Genomic DNA, 17113 nt, shown 5'->3' with positions numbered 1-17113 from the left:
TAATGCGATTGAGACTAATGATTCCTCTTTATCATCTGATGGTCTTGTGTCTATGACTCCGAATGTGATTAACTTTGTAGAGCAGCAAGAAAACCCTAAAGAACCTTCCATCACATTTGATTCTAGTGAAACTATCAGGGCACCTGATGGTCCTTTATACATAGTTGCAAAAGTCAAGAATACACCTTGCCGTGGAGTGCTTATTGATCCTTCGTGCATGGTTAATGTTATTACTGAAGAATTTCTTTTTACTTTGCAATTGAATCAAGTAATCTATGACAAAACAGATGTGGTTGTGAAATTATTTGATGCATTTTCTTCTCCTGCAATTGGTTCTATTACATTACCTATTGAGGTCCATAACAAATCCCTTGATGTGAACTTTGCTATTATTCCATCTTCTGAACAATTTCGTGTGAAGCTAGGCTATCCTTGGCTATCTTCCATGAAAGCTATTGCTTCTCCTATTCATAAATGTTTGAAATTTCCCCATAATGGTGAAGTTGTTACTGTCAATCATAGTCTCTTTAAACCAGCTGAAAGAACCTCTAGTGTTCCTATTGATTATTTTTGGCCTAAACAATTCCAATCCCTTCCTCCGCGAAGTGATCATCTTTTCAAATCTTATCAAAAGTGGAAAACAGATATGATCTTATCTCTAAGTGAACCTAGAACACCTAAACTTGACATTCCTATCGTTCTTGAGAAGGAAGTTCTTCCTTTGAAAGATAAAACTAATGTCTTTCCTCAAGAAGATTCCCAACCCATTCCCATGGATGTGACTATGTCTATGCCTAATAAACCTTCTAAAAGTAGACCTATACCTCCTCGTCATGATGGACTTGGTCTTCTTCTTAAACCAAAAATTCCTCCTTTATATGGAGCAGTTCCTCCTCCATCCTTTTATAGAGAGAAGAGACCTTCTTCTTCTCCTATTATCCAGCCTAAGAGACCACAACCTAAACACCCAAGTGATAAGGATGAGAACATTCCTCCTCCTCAATCTTCTCCACTTCCTACTAAGACTAGACGAAATCGTTCTGCATGTGAATGCAGACGAAAGCATCGTCTTAGAGCTCAGGCAGCTGCTTCTCAAACTTTGCAATCTCCAAAAACACCTTCAACAAGCATTATTCCATTTTCTCCTCAACTGGAAATTGAGCCAAAATCTCCTAAACATAAGATGCATGATGGTCTTGATCCTGTGCGAGTTAAAGATCCTATTTTTATAAATCTTGATGATGATATAGATGAAAATGTTATTCATGAACATGTTACTCCTCTTGCTTCTGATAGTGAATATGAACTTGTTGATATTGATAACCATTTATCTAACGAATTTTCTAAAGCACTTATCCTAGCTCCTAGACAAGAACAATGTGGCTTGGAACATGAACATAGCCCTTGTTTGGATCTTGTGATAGCTCCATCTGCTGTGTTGGATGTTCCTCCTCTAGCGTGTTCCCTACCTTCTCGAAACATTGATCAACAAGATCGGGGGGTAGATGACGTGCTAGACTAGCTACATTAGCATATTAGATTCTCTCCTCCTCTCTTTTGTTACTTCTTCTATATGTTATTCTCATTCTTCTATTTGTTGTCCTTAGTGTTGTCTACTTGAGGACGATACAAAGCATTGAGATCTCTTTTGGTCTCTCTCATGTTGACTCAAAAGACACATGTGTTCCCTTCTTCTAGGTGACCTTCCTTGATTAGGGAATGAAGAACAATTATGCATACATACATATGATATATACATGACTTATCATACAACATACTAACCCCGAGGAAAGCGAAGTCACCTCGTGCTTTGTGTTTTGTGTCTATTATCCTTGGGTTTATCTCACACTTGGGGGTTAAATCTTTGTGATAACGTGCTCCTTTCCTTTCTCATTTCTTATGTGTATCACTACGTTAAAACAATCACCCCCGTTGAGGCGTGTGCGATCGCTTTAACGTAGGGGGGCATACACCCTGTCTATCCTTTCAAGATACTTGAAAATTTCTTGGCGAACTTAGCTTTGCCTTGAAAATTTTTGGTATTTCTCTTGCATGACTCATAGTGAGGGAACCTTACTACTGACAATCATGGTTCTCCCTCGTGATCTTCCCTTTTACTTTGTCAATCGAAGTCGTAAGATCCCTAGTCCACTAGGGGCTTGGTGTGTCTTGCCTCCTTGACGTGGTGAAAGTCTTTCAATGTTGTTTCCTTGTACTTTACCGGAAGTATGAGAATACATACTCCCGCTAAAGTGGGGGCTAAATGTAGCATCCTAAAATTGTGACACTTGCAATTTTGACTGCATTTCGATCTTCACGATGGCGACGCAACACGGAACCTGAATGGAAACCCCGAAACTTGTTCACGACACCAAAAACTGCATTTTCTTGCACCCTGGCCTGAACCTCCTTTGCACCCTGCTGTCTCGGGAGGTGGGACCAGAGCGCCCAGCGCCCTGGTCCCCCAGGACCAGGGCACCCAGCGCCCTGGTCCCTGGCCCTATTTTGGGCCCAGTCTCCTTGGGACTTCGGGTCTTTTTGTTTGCAAATTGGAAAATATTGTTTCCTGGTCGGCCTAAGGTTGGGAAAATCAGTCTATCAACCCTAATTGGCAAGTATATAAACTACATTTTCCTCTCCCATTTGGGTAGATGGAGAAGATGAACATATGTGGAAATGACATTCAAGCATTCAAGCATTCAAACATTCCTTCAAGCAATTGATCACTCCAAGTCTCCATTCAAGGCTAAGTGTTGCATTCAAGACAAGGATTCAACCATTGAAGAGGAGATCACATACTACAACATACAACAATACAACAAACAACAACATCTATACCTTCGCACATAAGGATACAAACATCCTTACAACAAGGTATTAGTACTTGTTTTACATTACAAACATTTACATTTACAACATTTCTCATTTCTTGGTTAATTCCAAAATCGAGGTTTGACCAAAAGGCAAACCCCTAATCCCTAACCCTCCAATCGTCTTCGCTTTTCTGTGTGTAGGTTGCAGGTACGCGGCTGAAATTGAAGATCTGGAATCCTTGTGCAGAGACGAACAGATCCCCCTTCGTTTCGTGGATTTTTCGGAGGACCGTGTGCACGCCGGGCGCCATCGTCCCGTCAACTTTTGCTCAAATTTACAGGACAGCGCCTTATCGACATTTTACAGCTAATTCCAGGTCCGCAACTTCATCCTATATCCCTATATCAGTTTATAAGCGAAACTTTCTCACTTTTCATGCATTCCTAGCTTAATTCTTCTATCAACATTCTTTACAAAAGAGGGTGGCCTTGCTGTCTTAACCCTTGAAACACATCTAGAATCCAATCTTGCATTGTGTGGGATTGGATCTTGTGGGTTTCAACCCCTCTTTTGAATGTAAAGTCTTCCCTAAGTGAAAACCATCAACCCTAGTGACCTCCCTTCTCTCTCCTTGGAGTCGGAAGAGGGGAGAGCAACTAGGGTTCGATCAATTTTCCGCTTTACACAAGTTAAGGGGCATGCATTTGAAAATATTTGATGTGGGATATATGATTCTAGGTTCAATAATCTGATGAGATGTTAGTGCAATGTGTAGACGTCTACATGACATGCTACCATCCACACCAAGATGATCCCAAATGAGGTCTAAGGGAAATTGGGGACACTTTGAATTTTGAACTCATGATGTCAAAGTAATAAAATATTGATCATGAACTTTGTCATAAATGCATTGGGCACAATGTGTAAGTGTCATAAATGCACTGGGCATAATTTAGGACACTACAACAACACTGCATTCTTTTATAACCATCTCGCATCTAGAACCTTCACCTCCACTCTTCAAAGTATATTTGAACATCAAATATATTTTATTCTCGACAATATTCTTTCCAAATTCATGTTTGACGCCCTCTTGAAAACACAAGATGAACTTTGACAAGCCACCACATTGTGAGCACTTCTCATTTAAACTTTCATTTCTATAGAAAAAGTATCCATCATCTCTAGGATATAAAAATAGATCTAGCAAGTCCATCGATGCTCTTGGAAGTTGCATTGCACCACACTCCTATAACAATTTGGTAGTATGCAAAGTAGAATGAATATAGCATAATATTTCATGGTACATTGAAAAATTCACATGGTATTTGCAACAACAAGTATTACGAATCTTAAGAGGTACATAATAAAATGGCTTCAAAGATTCAAAATCCCTTTGTGAGATTTTCAAAGTTGGATGTGTTTCACAAAAAAAATTGAATAATATTGTTTGGCTTGATTCCAAGAAATGTTTAGGATGTGGTGTGCGGTTTGGATTGCCAATTCTTAACTTTAAAACATCCTTTACATTAGGTGATAATCTAGAGTTAAAGTGCTGAAATTGTTGAATTTCCTCCTTTACATTGTCGGTTAGTTTCTTATTGAAACATGTGGAAGCCTCCCTCTAAAAGCCCATGTATCATTGGAAGAGGACCGTCGAGTCTTTCTCTTCTTGCAAGTCCTCTATCCAAATTTTTATGATTTATGTTGAAATAAACACAAGTTTGTCTTATAAAGCGAGCCTTTCTCAAATGATGGCTTACTAAGGAGGTTTTAATCACTCTTTCAGCAACTCTCTTTATCTTTTTCTTTTTTATTCTTTCCAATGGAATTGAGAGCATTAAAAAGATTTTTAACAATAATATAATTTTTCTTCATCTTCTTATTCACATGAATCTTCAATTTGGATAGCTTGGTGAATGTCTTATTGCTAAAATATTGGTTGAAAAGTTGTGTAGCCCACAATCGAACAATTTGTATTGACCTCTTGCCTTCAAGATTGTCTATAATGTTCTCATCAATTTCAAGTAACCTTTTAGGGGTTCTTGAAGGTCTTGAGTTTGGAATTTGTCTTTCTTCCATGGGAGGGTCTTCATTTATCATTTAATTTGGTGATACATAACATTCACTTGGTTCAACATTTTCACCTTCAATGTCAATTCCAACATTTTCACTTTCAATCCCCACATTTTCATTTCCAAATTCCACATCATGTTGAACATTTTGAATATCAATTTCAACATTTTCATTCCCAATTTGAATATCACGTTCAAAATTTTCAATATCAATATCTACATTCTCATTTTCATTGTTAATATCATGCGCAATATTTGCATATTCAATTTCCTCTTCACTTGAAATAACATTTACGGGTGGATCAGAGGCCTCACCTTCACCAATATATGACAAGCCTTGTCTTCTATTCCTATGACTTCACTATCTCCTTGTCTATATGCTTCAATTTGGTCTTTTGAAAGTTTTCTTTTATGTTTACTCTTCCTATCTATCTCTCTGTATCTTGTTAGCTCAATTTTATGCTTCATTTTTTCTTTTATGTTAGCTCAATTTTGACTAATATCCTCATCCTCAAGATAAACAGTATTAGCTCCTCCCTATATTTATTCAATCCAATTTTGATATTAGTTCAACCAATCATTGTTTAGAATTAAAATTTTTGAACAATATTTCTATAGTTTATAATTAATTTATAATTCAATAATTTAAAAAATATCATTTTTCTTTCTCGCTATTGGTTCATGTTGGGAATAGTCAGTACAAAAATCATGTTATTGTTTATTTATTCTATAAATTTTGTGAGCTCAATTAATGACTTGAATTCCATATATAATATTATATACATCATAATAAAAGCACATGTTGACTTTAACATTATGTTGTCTCAATGAATGACATTTGTGATGTCATTAATATCTAATCAATTAATTATAAAATTAAAAAATATATATTAGACACTATAATCTAAAAAATACTTACCTACTTTATGTATTGTCTATTTAACAATTAATAATATTTAATTTTTTTATTTTTCTTAAAATACTCTATTCAATTTTATTATTTTGTATCTATTATTTGTATAACATACAATACATTATTATTGTACAAAAATAAACACACACACACACACACACACACACACACACACATAAACTTCAAATAATAATAATTTTTTATTAATTATATTAATTTATTTTATTTATTATTTTTGCATCAATGATGAGGTGTAGGATGGTACAAATAATTTTGACGATCCATGTTCTATAATTGCTTTAAACACAATTCTGATCCTATCCAAATACACTTGTAGGAAAAAAATATTCAAGTAGATCGAATCGATTAAAAATAAGATGGACATAAATTCTATGCTTAGGTTCCTTATCGCTACAAACATTTTTTCTTCCTACACATCACAAAGAAAAGAGAGCTAGAAACAAAGAGCAATAACGAGATGACTAATGATGTACATGAATGCTTTATGTTTCCACTAATATAATTTCAATCATCAACTAATCTACCTAACAATAACTACTATATCTAACACCTATAGGTAGTAACTTGACACAATGTGTCTCTTGTTATATAATGTGACTTGAATGTTGTCACTGAAGAAAAATGATACATGGGGATTTGGTGCCCTTGTTTGAAGGACAAAAGCATGTTGGTTGTAAACGGGTGTTCAAAAGAAAATATGGTCTAGATGGCAATATTGAGAAGCATAAGGCACAGTTGGTTGGCAAGGGTTATTCCTAGGTGGGTGGAATTGATTATGGCGAGATTTTCTCTTCTATTGCAAATATGACATCTATTCATTTCTTGTTATCACTTGAAACATCATAAGATTTAAAAATGAAACAGATGAATGTGAAGACAACATTTCTTCATGGTGATTTGGATGAAGAAACTTATATGCAACAACCAGAGCATTTCATTGGAAAAGGTAAAGAAAATTTGGTTTGCAAGTTGAGGAAGTTTTTATATGCTTTGAAGCAATCTCCTAGATTGTGGTACTAGAAATTTGATACTTGTGTTATCTTTGAGATTTATGACATCTAAATCTGACCATTGTTTGTATTTCAAATTTGATAATGGTCACATTCTTATCATAGTTCGTTATATGTGGAAATTATATGCTGTTTATTGGGAATGGTATAAGTATGATTTCAAATTTGAAGTCTCAATTATCAGAATAGTTTGAGATGAAGGATCTAGGTGCAACAAGGTATATTCTTGGGATTGAGATCAAAAGAGATAAAGATCTAACATAAATATTTGGTTAAGCCAAAGTAAGTATGCAAACTTAGTGTTGGAGAGATTTAACATAACAACTTGCAGACAATTAATTTTTCCAGTATTATATGGGATGATGCTTTATATGAAGAATTTTACAAAATATTATACCGAGATGGAGGACATGACTAGAGTACCATATGCAAGTTCTATTGGTAGTCTTATGTATGTTATGGTCTATACAAGCCCTGACATTACCCAAGTAGTGGGAATCCTTAGTTTGTACATTGCTAATCTTGGAGGTTGGGATGCAGTAAAGAGAGTGTTCAAATATTTGCAAGGTACTTTTGAGTATTCCCTATGTTTTCATTGTTATCCTTTTGGACCTTAGTATTTAGTCAATATTCATGGATATGTGGATTTAGATTGGGCATGTGACATTGATAGTAGAAGATCCACTAGTGGATATATTTTCATGTTGTGTGGTGGTGCTATTAGCTGGATGAGTAAGTGGTAGGTTGTAGTCACTTTGTCCATTACAAAATCATAGCGCATGGAAGCTACTCATGCTTGTAAGGAAGCCATTTGGATTAAGAGATTGTGTTCTGATATTCGTTTTGATGCAGAACGGATTATTATCTATTGTGACAATCAAAGTATCATTTGCTTAGTAAAAAATCCTACTTTTCATGCTAGAACAAAGCACATTGATGTTCAATTTCATCTTTTTCATGTTATGGTTGAAGATGGAAAGTTGAAGTTGGAGAAATTTGACACTCTCATGATTGTTGTGGATGCACTAACAAAGCCAGTGAGCATAGAGAAGTTTTTGAGTCCTCACATTAATAATTAATTTTATTAATTATTTGGTGCATATTGATTTATCCTACTTTTAGGAGGTTGGAATCAAAAGTTTTATTGTTGATTAAAAAAAATGATTTGACAACTTTCTATGAATACTTGGGAGTCAAGTCTTGTGTTTTCTTTTTTAGAACTAGAAAAAAGAATAAAGAAAATTTTCTTTTTTATTTATCTTTTCTTGGAGGCTATGTTAAGGAAGGATTTTCTTTCCTTGAAGAATTGAGAAAGAAGTCGTCAAAAGCAAAAACATAAAAGAAAACTTTCAAAAGACCAAATTGAAGCATATAGACAAAGAGATAGAGAAAGTCATAGGAAGAGAAGACAACTTTCAAAAGACCAAATTGAAGCATATTTTTACTTCAATTTATGCTTATCATACACACTCCACTCTAGATTGGAAGAGAAAACATAAAAGGGGATAAAATTGAGAGATAAATTTAGGTCAATTTATGCTTGTCATACATGAGAAATTTTCAAAACAACCATTTTGCCCACTAAAAAAAACAAAAAAAAATTACAAAAAAAAATCCTGAACAATCTTTGAGTATGTCACATATATTTTACCAAATTTTTTTAGAAAAATGTTTTGATTTAGATCAAATTATGTTTGTTGTACATGAGCATGGTTCTAAAAAAGTGACTTAACCATCTAAGAATTTTCCTATCTTTTTATCAATATCATAGGGGCTCCACTTAGTCAACCCTAGTTATATCATGTGTATTCATGGCATACTAAAGAATCCCCCTATTTTAAAAAAATATTTCCCTAAACGGGCACACATTTCTAAAAAATGGGTGCATGATTTTTAGAAATGACACACGTTTCTAAAAATGGGTATCCATTTCTAAAAATGGGCACCCATTTCTAAAAATGGGCACCCATTTCTAAAAACGTGTACCCGTTTCTAAAAATGGGCACACGTTTCTTAAAGTACTATAAATTTCAAAACGGGTGCCCGTTTTTTGAATTTTAAATAACAGGTGCCTGTTTCATAAAAGATGGAGCAAATAGTGAGGTTTAGTAGAACTTTAATAACTTTTTTTTTTTAGGTTTTTTTGAAAATAAATTATATGACATCAATGTACATACAATTCTTTTGAAGATTAAAAAAGAAAAAATTAAAAAAATGAAATTTTCATCAAATTATGGTGGTCGTACACCAGATGTTTTGAAAATGTACTTTATAGTCAATTAAAAAAAATATATTCAATAAAAAAATAAGAAAAAATATTCTCATCAATATTTGGTGTATTAGGTATCTTTTCCCAGAAGGATTTGTAAAAATTCTTTTATTGATGTCAAAATATGGTGGTCGTACACATGTGTGGTATGGTCTTGGAATAGGCATTTTGAAAAAATGGTTTTTAAATATGCCTACAAAAAAGAAATTTCTACCATGTGGGTATTGAAATAAATTACATATTTGAAAATTAGACTCTGAACACTACATTTTCTATTACTAAAGTTTTTTCAGAGTCAAACTCTAAGTACCTCAAATTTTGGCATCAATAGACAAAAAAATTAAAAAATAGGAAAAACACTTCCACTTTTTGCCCAAAAGTGGGACTCAACTTCTTGCACCCACCCTTAAATTTTTTAAATTTATTTTGTAGTATAGATGCACATTTGTTAACATTATAATTTACAAAAATTATTTTTGTTGCAAACGATTGGCTAATATCATTTTGCCTCTTATAGGCGGGTTTCTCAAAACAACCCATAATCTCAGGTTTTTCTGAATCACCAAGCATTTTAAAAAAGAACTTATAAACTGCACAATCTTGTGAATCTAAAATAAGTGGTTAAATTTTAACTTCATTATTTGTTTCAATAGGTAGTTCTTTTAAGTTAACCTATGAACAAGATTAAAAAATATATATATTTAAAAATATGTATTATATTTAAAATGTTCTTTAATTTATAATCAAAATAAACTAAATTTCAATAATATTTTTTTGGCAAAAAAGATAAATATTCATATTAATTTAATCTTTATTTAATTTAAACATAATAATTTATTAAATTTAATATGAAAGTAAACAAATAGAAGAAGGATAAATATTATGGACTTTTCTAACAATTTTTTTTTTTTTAAATTAATATTTTAAAACAAATTTAATAATATTAATATTTTTTTATCTATAGCTTTTCATTATTTAATTACATAAAAATAAATAATTATTTTTTAATTTGTATTTATTATTTAATTTAAACATAATAATTTATCAAATTTAATATGATATTAAACAATCTTTCTAAACAGCCCACAACATTGACTCATTAAAACATTTAATTTCTCCTTCATCCCAACCTATCTATACTTTTGATTAGTATCTTCATACTAGTATTATCTTTGTAAACACTTTTCCCTTCAAATATCTCAAGTGTTATAACTATTATAACCTCTTATATTTATATGTCTACTATCTATGATAATAAAATCCAAAATAGATTAGTAGCAATATACATTTTTAAAATTCCCTCAATTATCTTGTCCTAATGTCTAACTTCCTTCCCTATTCATATTTTGTTTATCCTTTTCTCGTCCACTTTCCATTTACATTATAATTAGTTTGTCTTATTTTTTCAATGATAAGTAAGTAGTTATTTTTCATACCCATGTTATATTGATCACATGAATGTTCTCAATCTTTTCATTATATCTAACTTTCAATTTTCTAAGGATTAACCTGGTACATTGTAGAAACCAAGGGTTAGATGTAACATAATCTTTAACTTCCTCTTTTATCTTGACCAAGCTCATAAGAGTATTTTTACTGTAGACCTAAATAACAGATAAAATAGGGTATTTTGTGCTCGCATTCAAGGCTTTTCACCCATTGAACCAATGATCCTATAATCAAGGTTCCCTTACTTCACAATTTGTCTAAGAGGACGAGGATCAAATGCTTTAGTTTGATTGTCCCTCCTACCATTACTTGGTATCATATCTCTGTAGCAGACTTATGATTAGTTTCAGTTAGATTCATGTAGGAATTAAATTATTAATATTCAAATATGACGTTTACAATATATATACAAATATAAATCATTTTGTTGTTGCATTTGCTGAAATGTTAATTAGTGTATAGATGAAGACTTTATGATCTATACACTATAGTGTACAACCTCCACATAGCACAATTCAAATATAGTTGTTAATGTGATATTCACCAAATATTTTATAATTATAGCCACATTAATGTTGCACTAAGAGAAGCCCTCATGTCACACAATAATCATCTAAAGTGGCCCAAACTTTGCATGTACTATGATATCTAGTTTATAATAGACATAAAAAAAAAAATGCATCTAATAGTAAAACTATTGGATGCTTGCACCATATAAACACTATAGGACTTCTACGATTTGTAAAATAATCACTAATATATACCTACTCCCTAACAAAATGGCATTGAACAACCAAATATTTGATCCTCACATAGCAAGAAGGTTATCTACCAAAAAATTGTAATTTATCATAGTCCAACACTATATTAGTTATATAATTACTATTTCAACTACAAATCAAGAGGCAAGTACTCGCCACTATGTGACACTTGTTACATATTGTAAAAGGCTTACTAAATCAAATAACACATATAATAATACCATCTTCATCCCAAAATAACTATTGAAAAACAGTTAAACTAAATCTTAATTTACGAAGCTTCTACTAGATAATTTGTTTTTGAAGATACCTACTTTTTAATCCTCCATTATACAATACAAGAAATACATTTTATCTACGCATTTTGACTTATTACATATCTAAAGAGTATACGCCAAAAACGTAATTCCAAAGAGCTTATTTGTCTATTATTCCTTGGAGCTTCTGCCAAAGATCTGACTCCACTGTACCGTACTTCTTCCAAAGATTTGATCCCATAGAGCTTCTTCAGAACCCGACTCAATGAAAGGCGAACAATAGGATAGAAGAATACCACCGAAACTATCCAAATAAGGGGAAATAACATATTATAGGCAAGACCGAAACCTTCGAGTAAGATAAATACATAGTGGCCTCGTGGAATGAACAAGTATGCTTTTCCAAATAGTGACATTGCCCTTATGCATATTGGAAGAAGGCACACCATAACCCACACAGACACAGCCAACCACAAACACTTTGATGCCACAACCAGATGTATTGCTGCGCCAAATGTTATTGATAATGATACCAGTGATATATATAACGCTTCCAAACTGAACTGAGTTATGATCCAATCTTCTACATGGCTACGAAAACCAGCAAAATTAAGGAGGATAGCAGAAGCAATGGAAAAACAGAAAGCCAGCGTGTCAAATATCACAAAAAGCTTGAAGAGATTGATGTTAATCAATATAGGCGCTGGTGGGCCCCGTGCTTGGTTGCCTGTACCTCCCGGTAGAGTGAAAGCAGCTGCGAAAGCAACCGTTGCAATTAGGACTGCACTTCAGATATGAGATTCGAGTTCCACCTCAGGGTTTTAGTTGATGGGGTGGTTCTTGAAGTTGAGCCCTCATCAAATATGTCATAATCTGCAACAAGATCCGTTCATTTTAAATTTAATTCTAGTTAAAATAATAATAACATTCTTAAAATTAAATAATATAAAATCTCTTATTTTACATCATCATTAACATAATTCTAAATATTGAAAATAGTTGGACAAATAAATAGACCTCATTATGAAAAACAAAATATTATCACTGCAACATGTTACTATAATCTAAACACTTATAGCGGTCTACCTAGATTAAAAAAAATGTTCTTATTTTTTTAATTAATAAGAAAATCTGTCCTCTCCATAAGACATGAACACTCCAAGATTAAATTAGTATTTTGCATGATTTCAAGCCTTCTATCTAAATAAAATTTTTACGAATATTTTATGTCTCAAGCATCACAAAAATATAAATAACTATCTTTATTTATTAAAAAAAAATTACTTTAATTATCAATCAAACTAATATTTAAAAATAATTCTAAAAAGAACCAAACAGTTTTAATTCATTGAGAATCAAATCACTTACAGCCCTGTAAAGTTTTGGGTCATCATTCTGCTTCTCTAGTGCAATATCTAATGCCGTTTGCCCTTTCTTATCAATGCAATTTATCATTCTTTCTGACGTTACCGAGCATATTATAAATTTCAGGCGATATCGTCCACTTCTGAGAAATATTTCAGCAGCATTGTTCACGGCCAGATGCAAAGCAATTCTACCATCGTTGTCGACCATTTCTAGGCAGTCGCTGCTGTAATCTAGTATCACATCCACTAAAGCTGCGTTCCCTTCTTTCACTGCAACGTGAAGTGCAGACTGCTTATTCTGGTCCACTTTGTAACAAGAAAGCCCACCATCATTTCTTATAAGCATCTTTCCAGTTAGGAAAATTTTCCTGTAAAGCTTTGGGTAAAGGAAATTATCGAGATATGGAAGCAACGCAGCCATGTGCAACGGACTTCTGTCGAAATTATCTACTTCTGTGGCAAGTTCACGTTTGTGGTGTAAAAGCTTCTCAATTACATCTGCACAACCAAAAAAGTAGAAATGAAATGCAGCGCAGAGTTTGTCCTTGTCTTTAACAGTATACGAATCGATGTGATATGACCATTATTTATACTTATGTGCGTGTCTGTGTGTGTCTTTTTCCCTTGAAAACAAGCTGGCCGTTCCTTCAAATGTTGATATTTTTACTAAACAATAAAATGTGATCAGAAGTTGACCATATAATGTAATTATTGTATTATTCTATGAAAATAGCACAGTTACTTGATTAATAATTTTCAAAAAAACTAGTCTACAATAATTAAAGATAAATTTCATTAAAAAACTTAAAAAATCATGTTTTGAAATTGTTAGAAAGGCTAGCCTGGTGTTGGGAGCAGCAAATGTTTTAGGAGCTGATGCTGTCAAAAAGGCCTCATCACTTTTTCACCAGAAATTCTTTGGAGCTGAGTTAAATGGATGTATTTAAGAAGTCGGACTAGCAAAAATAGAAATTTAAGGCTTATTTGGAGATCGTGGTTATGTCATAGGGTTTGTTTGACCCCATTTTTGAACCAGGAAAATTATGTACGGACTCTTTTGAATGGGCTATGGTTTATTAGTAAGTCTAGAACATTCTGGTTTCGAGCTTTGATGTAAAACAAAATGCATCAATAAGGTTAGAACATTCTGGTTTCGAGCTTTGATGTAAAACAAAATGCATCAACAAGGATCTTACATGGGTTCAACTTCTTTGTTACCATTAGAATATTGAGAGGAGGTGGTCTTAAAGGGCATCTCTAATTCTTTTGAACAAATTTTTAGCAGCGTCATACAATCCAGGAAATAATAGTTGTCCACCAAATATATTTTATTTCCAAAAATCTACAAACGTATAAAAATTGTCATAGTAAACAAAAATCGAATCAACCAAAAATCAAAGAACAACATACCTGTACTTAATTTAGAGACTGCAAGATGTAAAGGTGTTTGGCCATCGGATCTCTTGTTTTACTCAGTATAAGTCATTGGACACAACAGTTCAACGATCTTGGCGTGACCTCCCTCACAAGCTTTAAAGAGAGCTGTTTCGCTTGCTTTGTTGATCTCATTCACCAAATCTGGGCAGAATTCAAGTAAAGTAATCACGACTTGCTCACTTCCTCCTAAGGCTGCTTCGTGTAACGCTGTGTTTCCTTCCATATTTTTAGCTTTTAAAAATGTCATCCCATCCTCTAGATTGGCATTTGAAAGTTGAAGCAACTTGTGAACGAATGGGAGAGAGCCATGATAGGCGGCAATATGTAGCACCGTGTTTCCCCCTGGCGTTACCTCATTCGCAACGCTCCACGGCGGCGAAATCTCATTAAGCGCTCTTACGTTCCCTGATTTGGCTGCTTCAAAGAACGTTCTGTTCATTCCTTTGCAGACATACCCAGTTTGATCCATCGAGCTTGGCCAAAAAGACTATAGGCTCGGGCTTAAGGCAAACGCGTTTTTTCAATGGGAAGATGGAAACTTCTCTGGAGGTAGAAACACTTTGTTTTTACAAAAACATGCCAGAACTTTATTAAGAGTGCCATAAGAGATTGGACGCTTTCGAAAAATAAAAGACAAAATCAACCATGTTTAGGAGGCAGCAGGAACTGTAGCACCACTCAAGTGGTCCATCCGCATAATTTAAAAAAAAAAGGTGAAAAGACCAGTAAAAACATGCAAGTATTGTCTTTCTGCAGAACTTTATTAATAAGAGTGCCATAAGAGATTGGACGCTTTCGAAAAATAAAAGAAAAAATCATCCATGTTTAGGAGGCAGCAGGAACTGTAGCACCGGTACTCAAGCGGGTCCATCCGCATAATTTGAAAAAAGGTCGTGAAAAGACCACTAAAAACATGCGAGTATTGTCTTTCTGCAGAACTTTATTAATAAGAGTGCCATAAGAGATTGGACACTTTTGAAAAATAAAAGACAAAATCATCCATGTTTAGGAGGCAGCAGGAACTGTAGCACCAGTCAAGTGGTCCATCCGCATAATTTAAAAAAAAAAGGTGAAAAGACCAGTAAAAACATGCGAGTATTGTCTTTGTGCAGAACTTTATTAATAAGAGTGCCATAAGAGATTGGACGCTTTCGAAAAATAAAAGACAAAATCATCCATTTTTAGGAGGCAGCAGGAACTGTAGCACCACTCAAGTGGGGCCAGCCTTAAATCACACACACTAAGTTTTGACTGCTTAGATGGTGATGTGGGGCCCGTTGAACCTGTTCCGTTCCTCGATCCATTTCCGTTCCCTAAACACTCACCATCACAGCCAGCAGAGGTTGTTACAGTCTACGTCAGCAGTTCCCGCGCATGATGAAAATCAAATTCAACTAAACTTCTGCAGCAGCACGGGAAGAGTGTTTGAATTGGAGTTTTAATTAAAATGAATAGGGTAGATTTTGTCAGATGATATAGTTGCAGTTGTAAATTTTGTCAAATGTTATAGTTGCTCTGGTTGACGTGTATGCAAAAAGTGAAAGCAAAGACAAGGCACGTGAACTAGTCGACAAAAAGCCGGAAAGAAATATGGCCTCATGGAATGCCCCAATTGCGGGAGAGGCACAAAATGGCTTTAGAAGTTTTCGAGCAAATAAAATTGGTAGGTCCAAAGCCAGTCTTGCAACCTTCCCCAACATCCTCTTGGAAACGATAGGCATTTTGAAGAAAAAAATAAAATCAATTTTGTATCATACATAGAAGTATGTCTAGCTATGTATTTAATATATTTTGTTTATTAATTAAATTTATGTTATGCTTGCCATATTATTAGATAATTGGAGTAAAAAAGATATTTTTGAGGGAGAGAAAATGATATTGTTGATTTCCAAACAATTTTATTAGGATTTCGTCTTTTTTGTCTAAATGGATACCTTAAGTCTTTAAGTCTATGTTAATTTTCTATGAAAGACTTTATATTATTTTTCAAGTCTAGCAACAGACAAATATGGATATAGAGTTTTTAATCAACACCCATCTCCCAAATGATATTTTGAATAAAGTTAATAGGTTAGAAGAAAATTAATAAGTTTGAAAATAGTGTAACCTTGGTTTGTTGATTAATTCATGACTCCAAATATTTTTAGATATTTATATACCATATTTCATAGTATAAATTTAGATTTATTAAAATTATGAATTTTATGTTTAAAATATTTTCAGAACACATTTTTTCTTAGATTTTAAAGCATGAAAAAGAACACGGAGAGATTACTTGATTGATAGAATTTAAGTGAAAGAAAACCCTACAACAATTAGGGAGGAGGTTCTAAATCATATGAAGATGCTTATTGAACTAAACATAGGAGAATCGAACAAGGGGTATTTGTTTTATGATCATGATATACCAACTTATTGTAAGAGGTATTTTGATTCCAATTATAGATGGCATCTGAAGAACAAGAAATGGCACTGAAGAACAGGTGAGAGGAGTCTTCATCTCCAATACCACACAAAAAACAGATGGAAGGCCCATGGAACTCACACTTGTGAATATTGTCACAGGTAAGACACCTATTCAAAGCCAAAGTCTAAGCAAAATAGTTACACTTCAGCCAAGAGAAATTGTTCAAAACATATTTCCACCAGTGCACCTCCCTCCCCTCCAAACGACGGAACAACAACTCTTTGTACTCACTAGCAACAATAAAAACACCCTTAGGATTCGGGGACCAAGCAA

The 17113-nt window shown here is 33.6% G+C and overlaps 2 protein-coding genes across 2 annotated transcripts; both read right to left on the bottom strand.

Moving 5' to 3' along the window:
* Positions 1 to 11605: 11605 nt before the first annotated feature.
* On the bottom strand, positions 11606 to 14927 carry LOC131050219 (ankyrin repeat-containing protein At5g02620). Its single transcript, XM_059218705.1, has 3 exons — positions 14347 to 14927; positions 12938 to 13434; positions 11606 to 12442 (listed from the first exon to the last, which is right to left on the bottom strand). The coding sequence occupies exons 2-3, from the start codon at positions 13355 to 13357 to the stop codon at positions 12383 to 12385; spliced, it is 480 nt and encodes a 159-aa protein (XP_059074688.1). The 5' UTR covers positions 13358 to 13434; positions 14347 to 14927; the 3' UTR covers positions 11606 to 12382.
* Positions 14405 to 14842, bottom strand: LOC131875256 (uncharacterized). The gene has a single exon (XM_059219329.1). The coding sequence runs from the start codon at positions 14840 to 14842 to the stop codon at positions 14405 to 14407; it is 438 nt and encodes a 145-aa protein (XP_059075312.1).
* Positions 14928 to 17113: the final 2186 nt, after the last annotated feature.

The sequence above is a fragment of the Cryptomeria japonica genome, chromosome 4, assembly GCF_030272615.1.
Source record: "Cryptomeria japonica chromosome 4, Sugi_1.0, whole genome shotgun sequence".
NCBI classification, from domain to species: Eukaryota; Viridiplantae; Streptophyta; class Pinopsida; order Cupressales; family Cupressaceae; genus Cryptomeria; species Cryptomeria japonica.
Note: the sequence above shows the minus strand (reverse complement) of the source record. Positions and strands in the feature narration are given on the sequence as shown.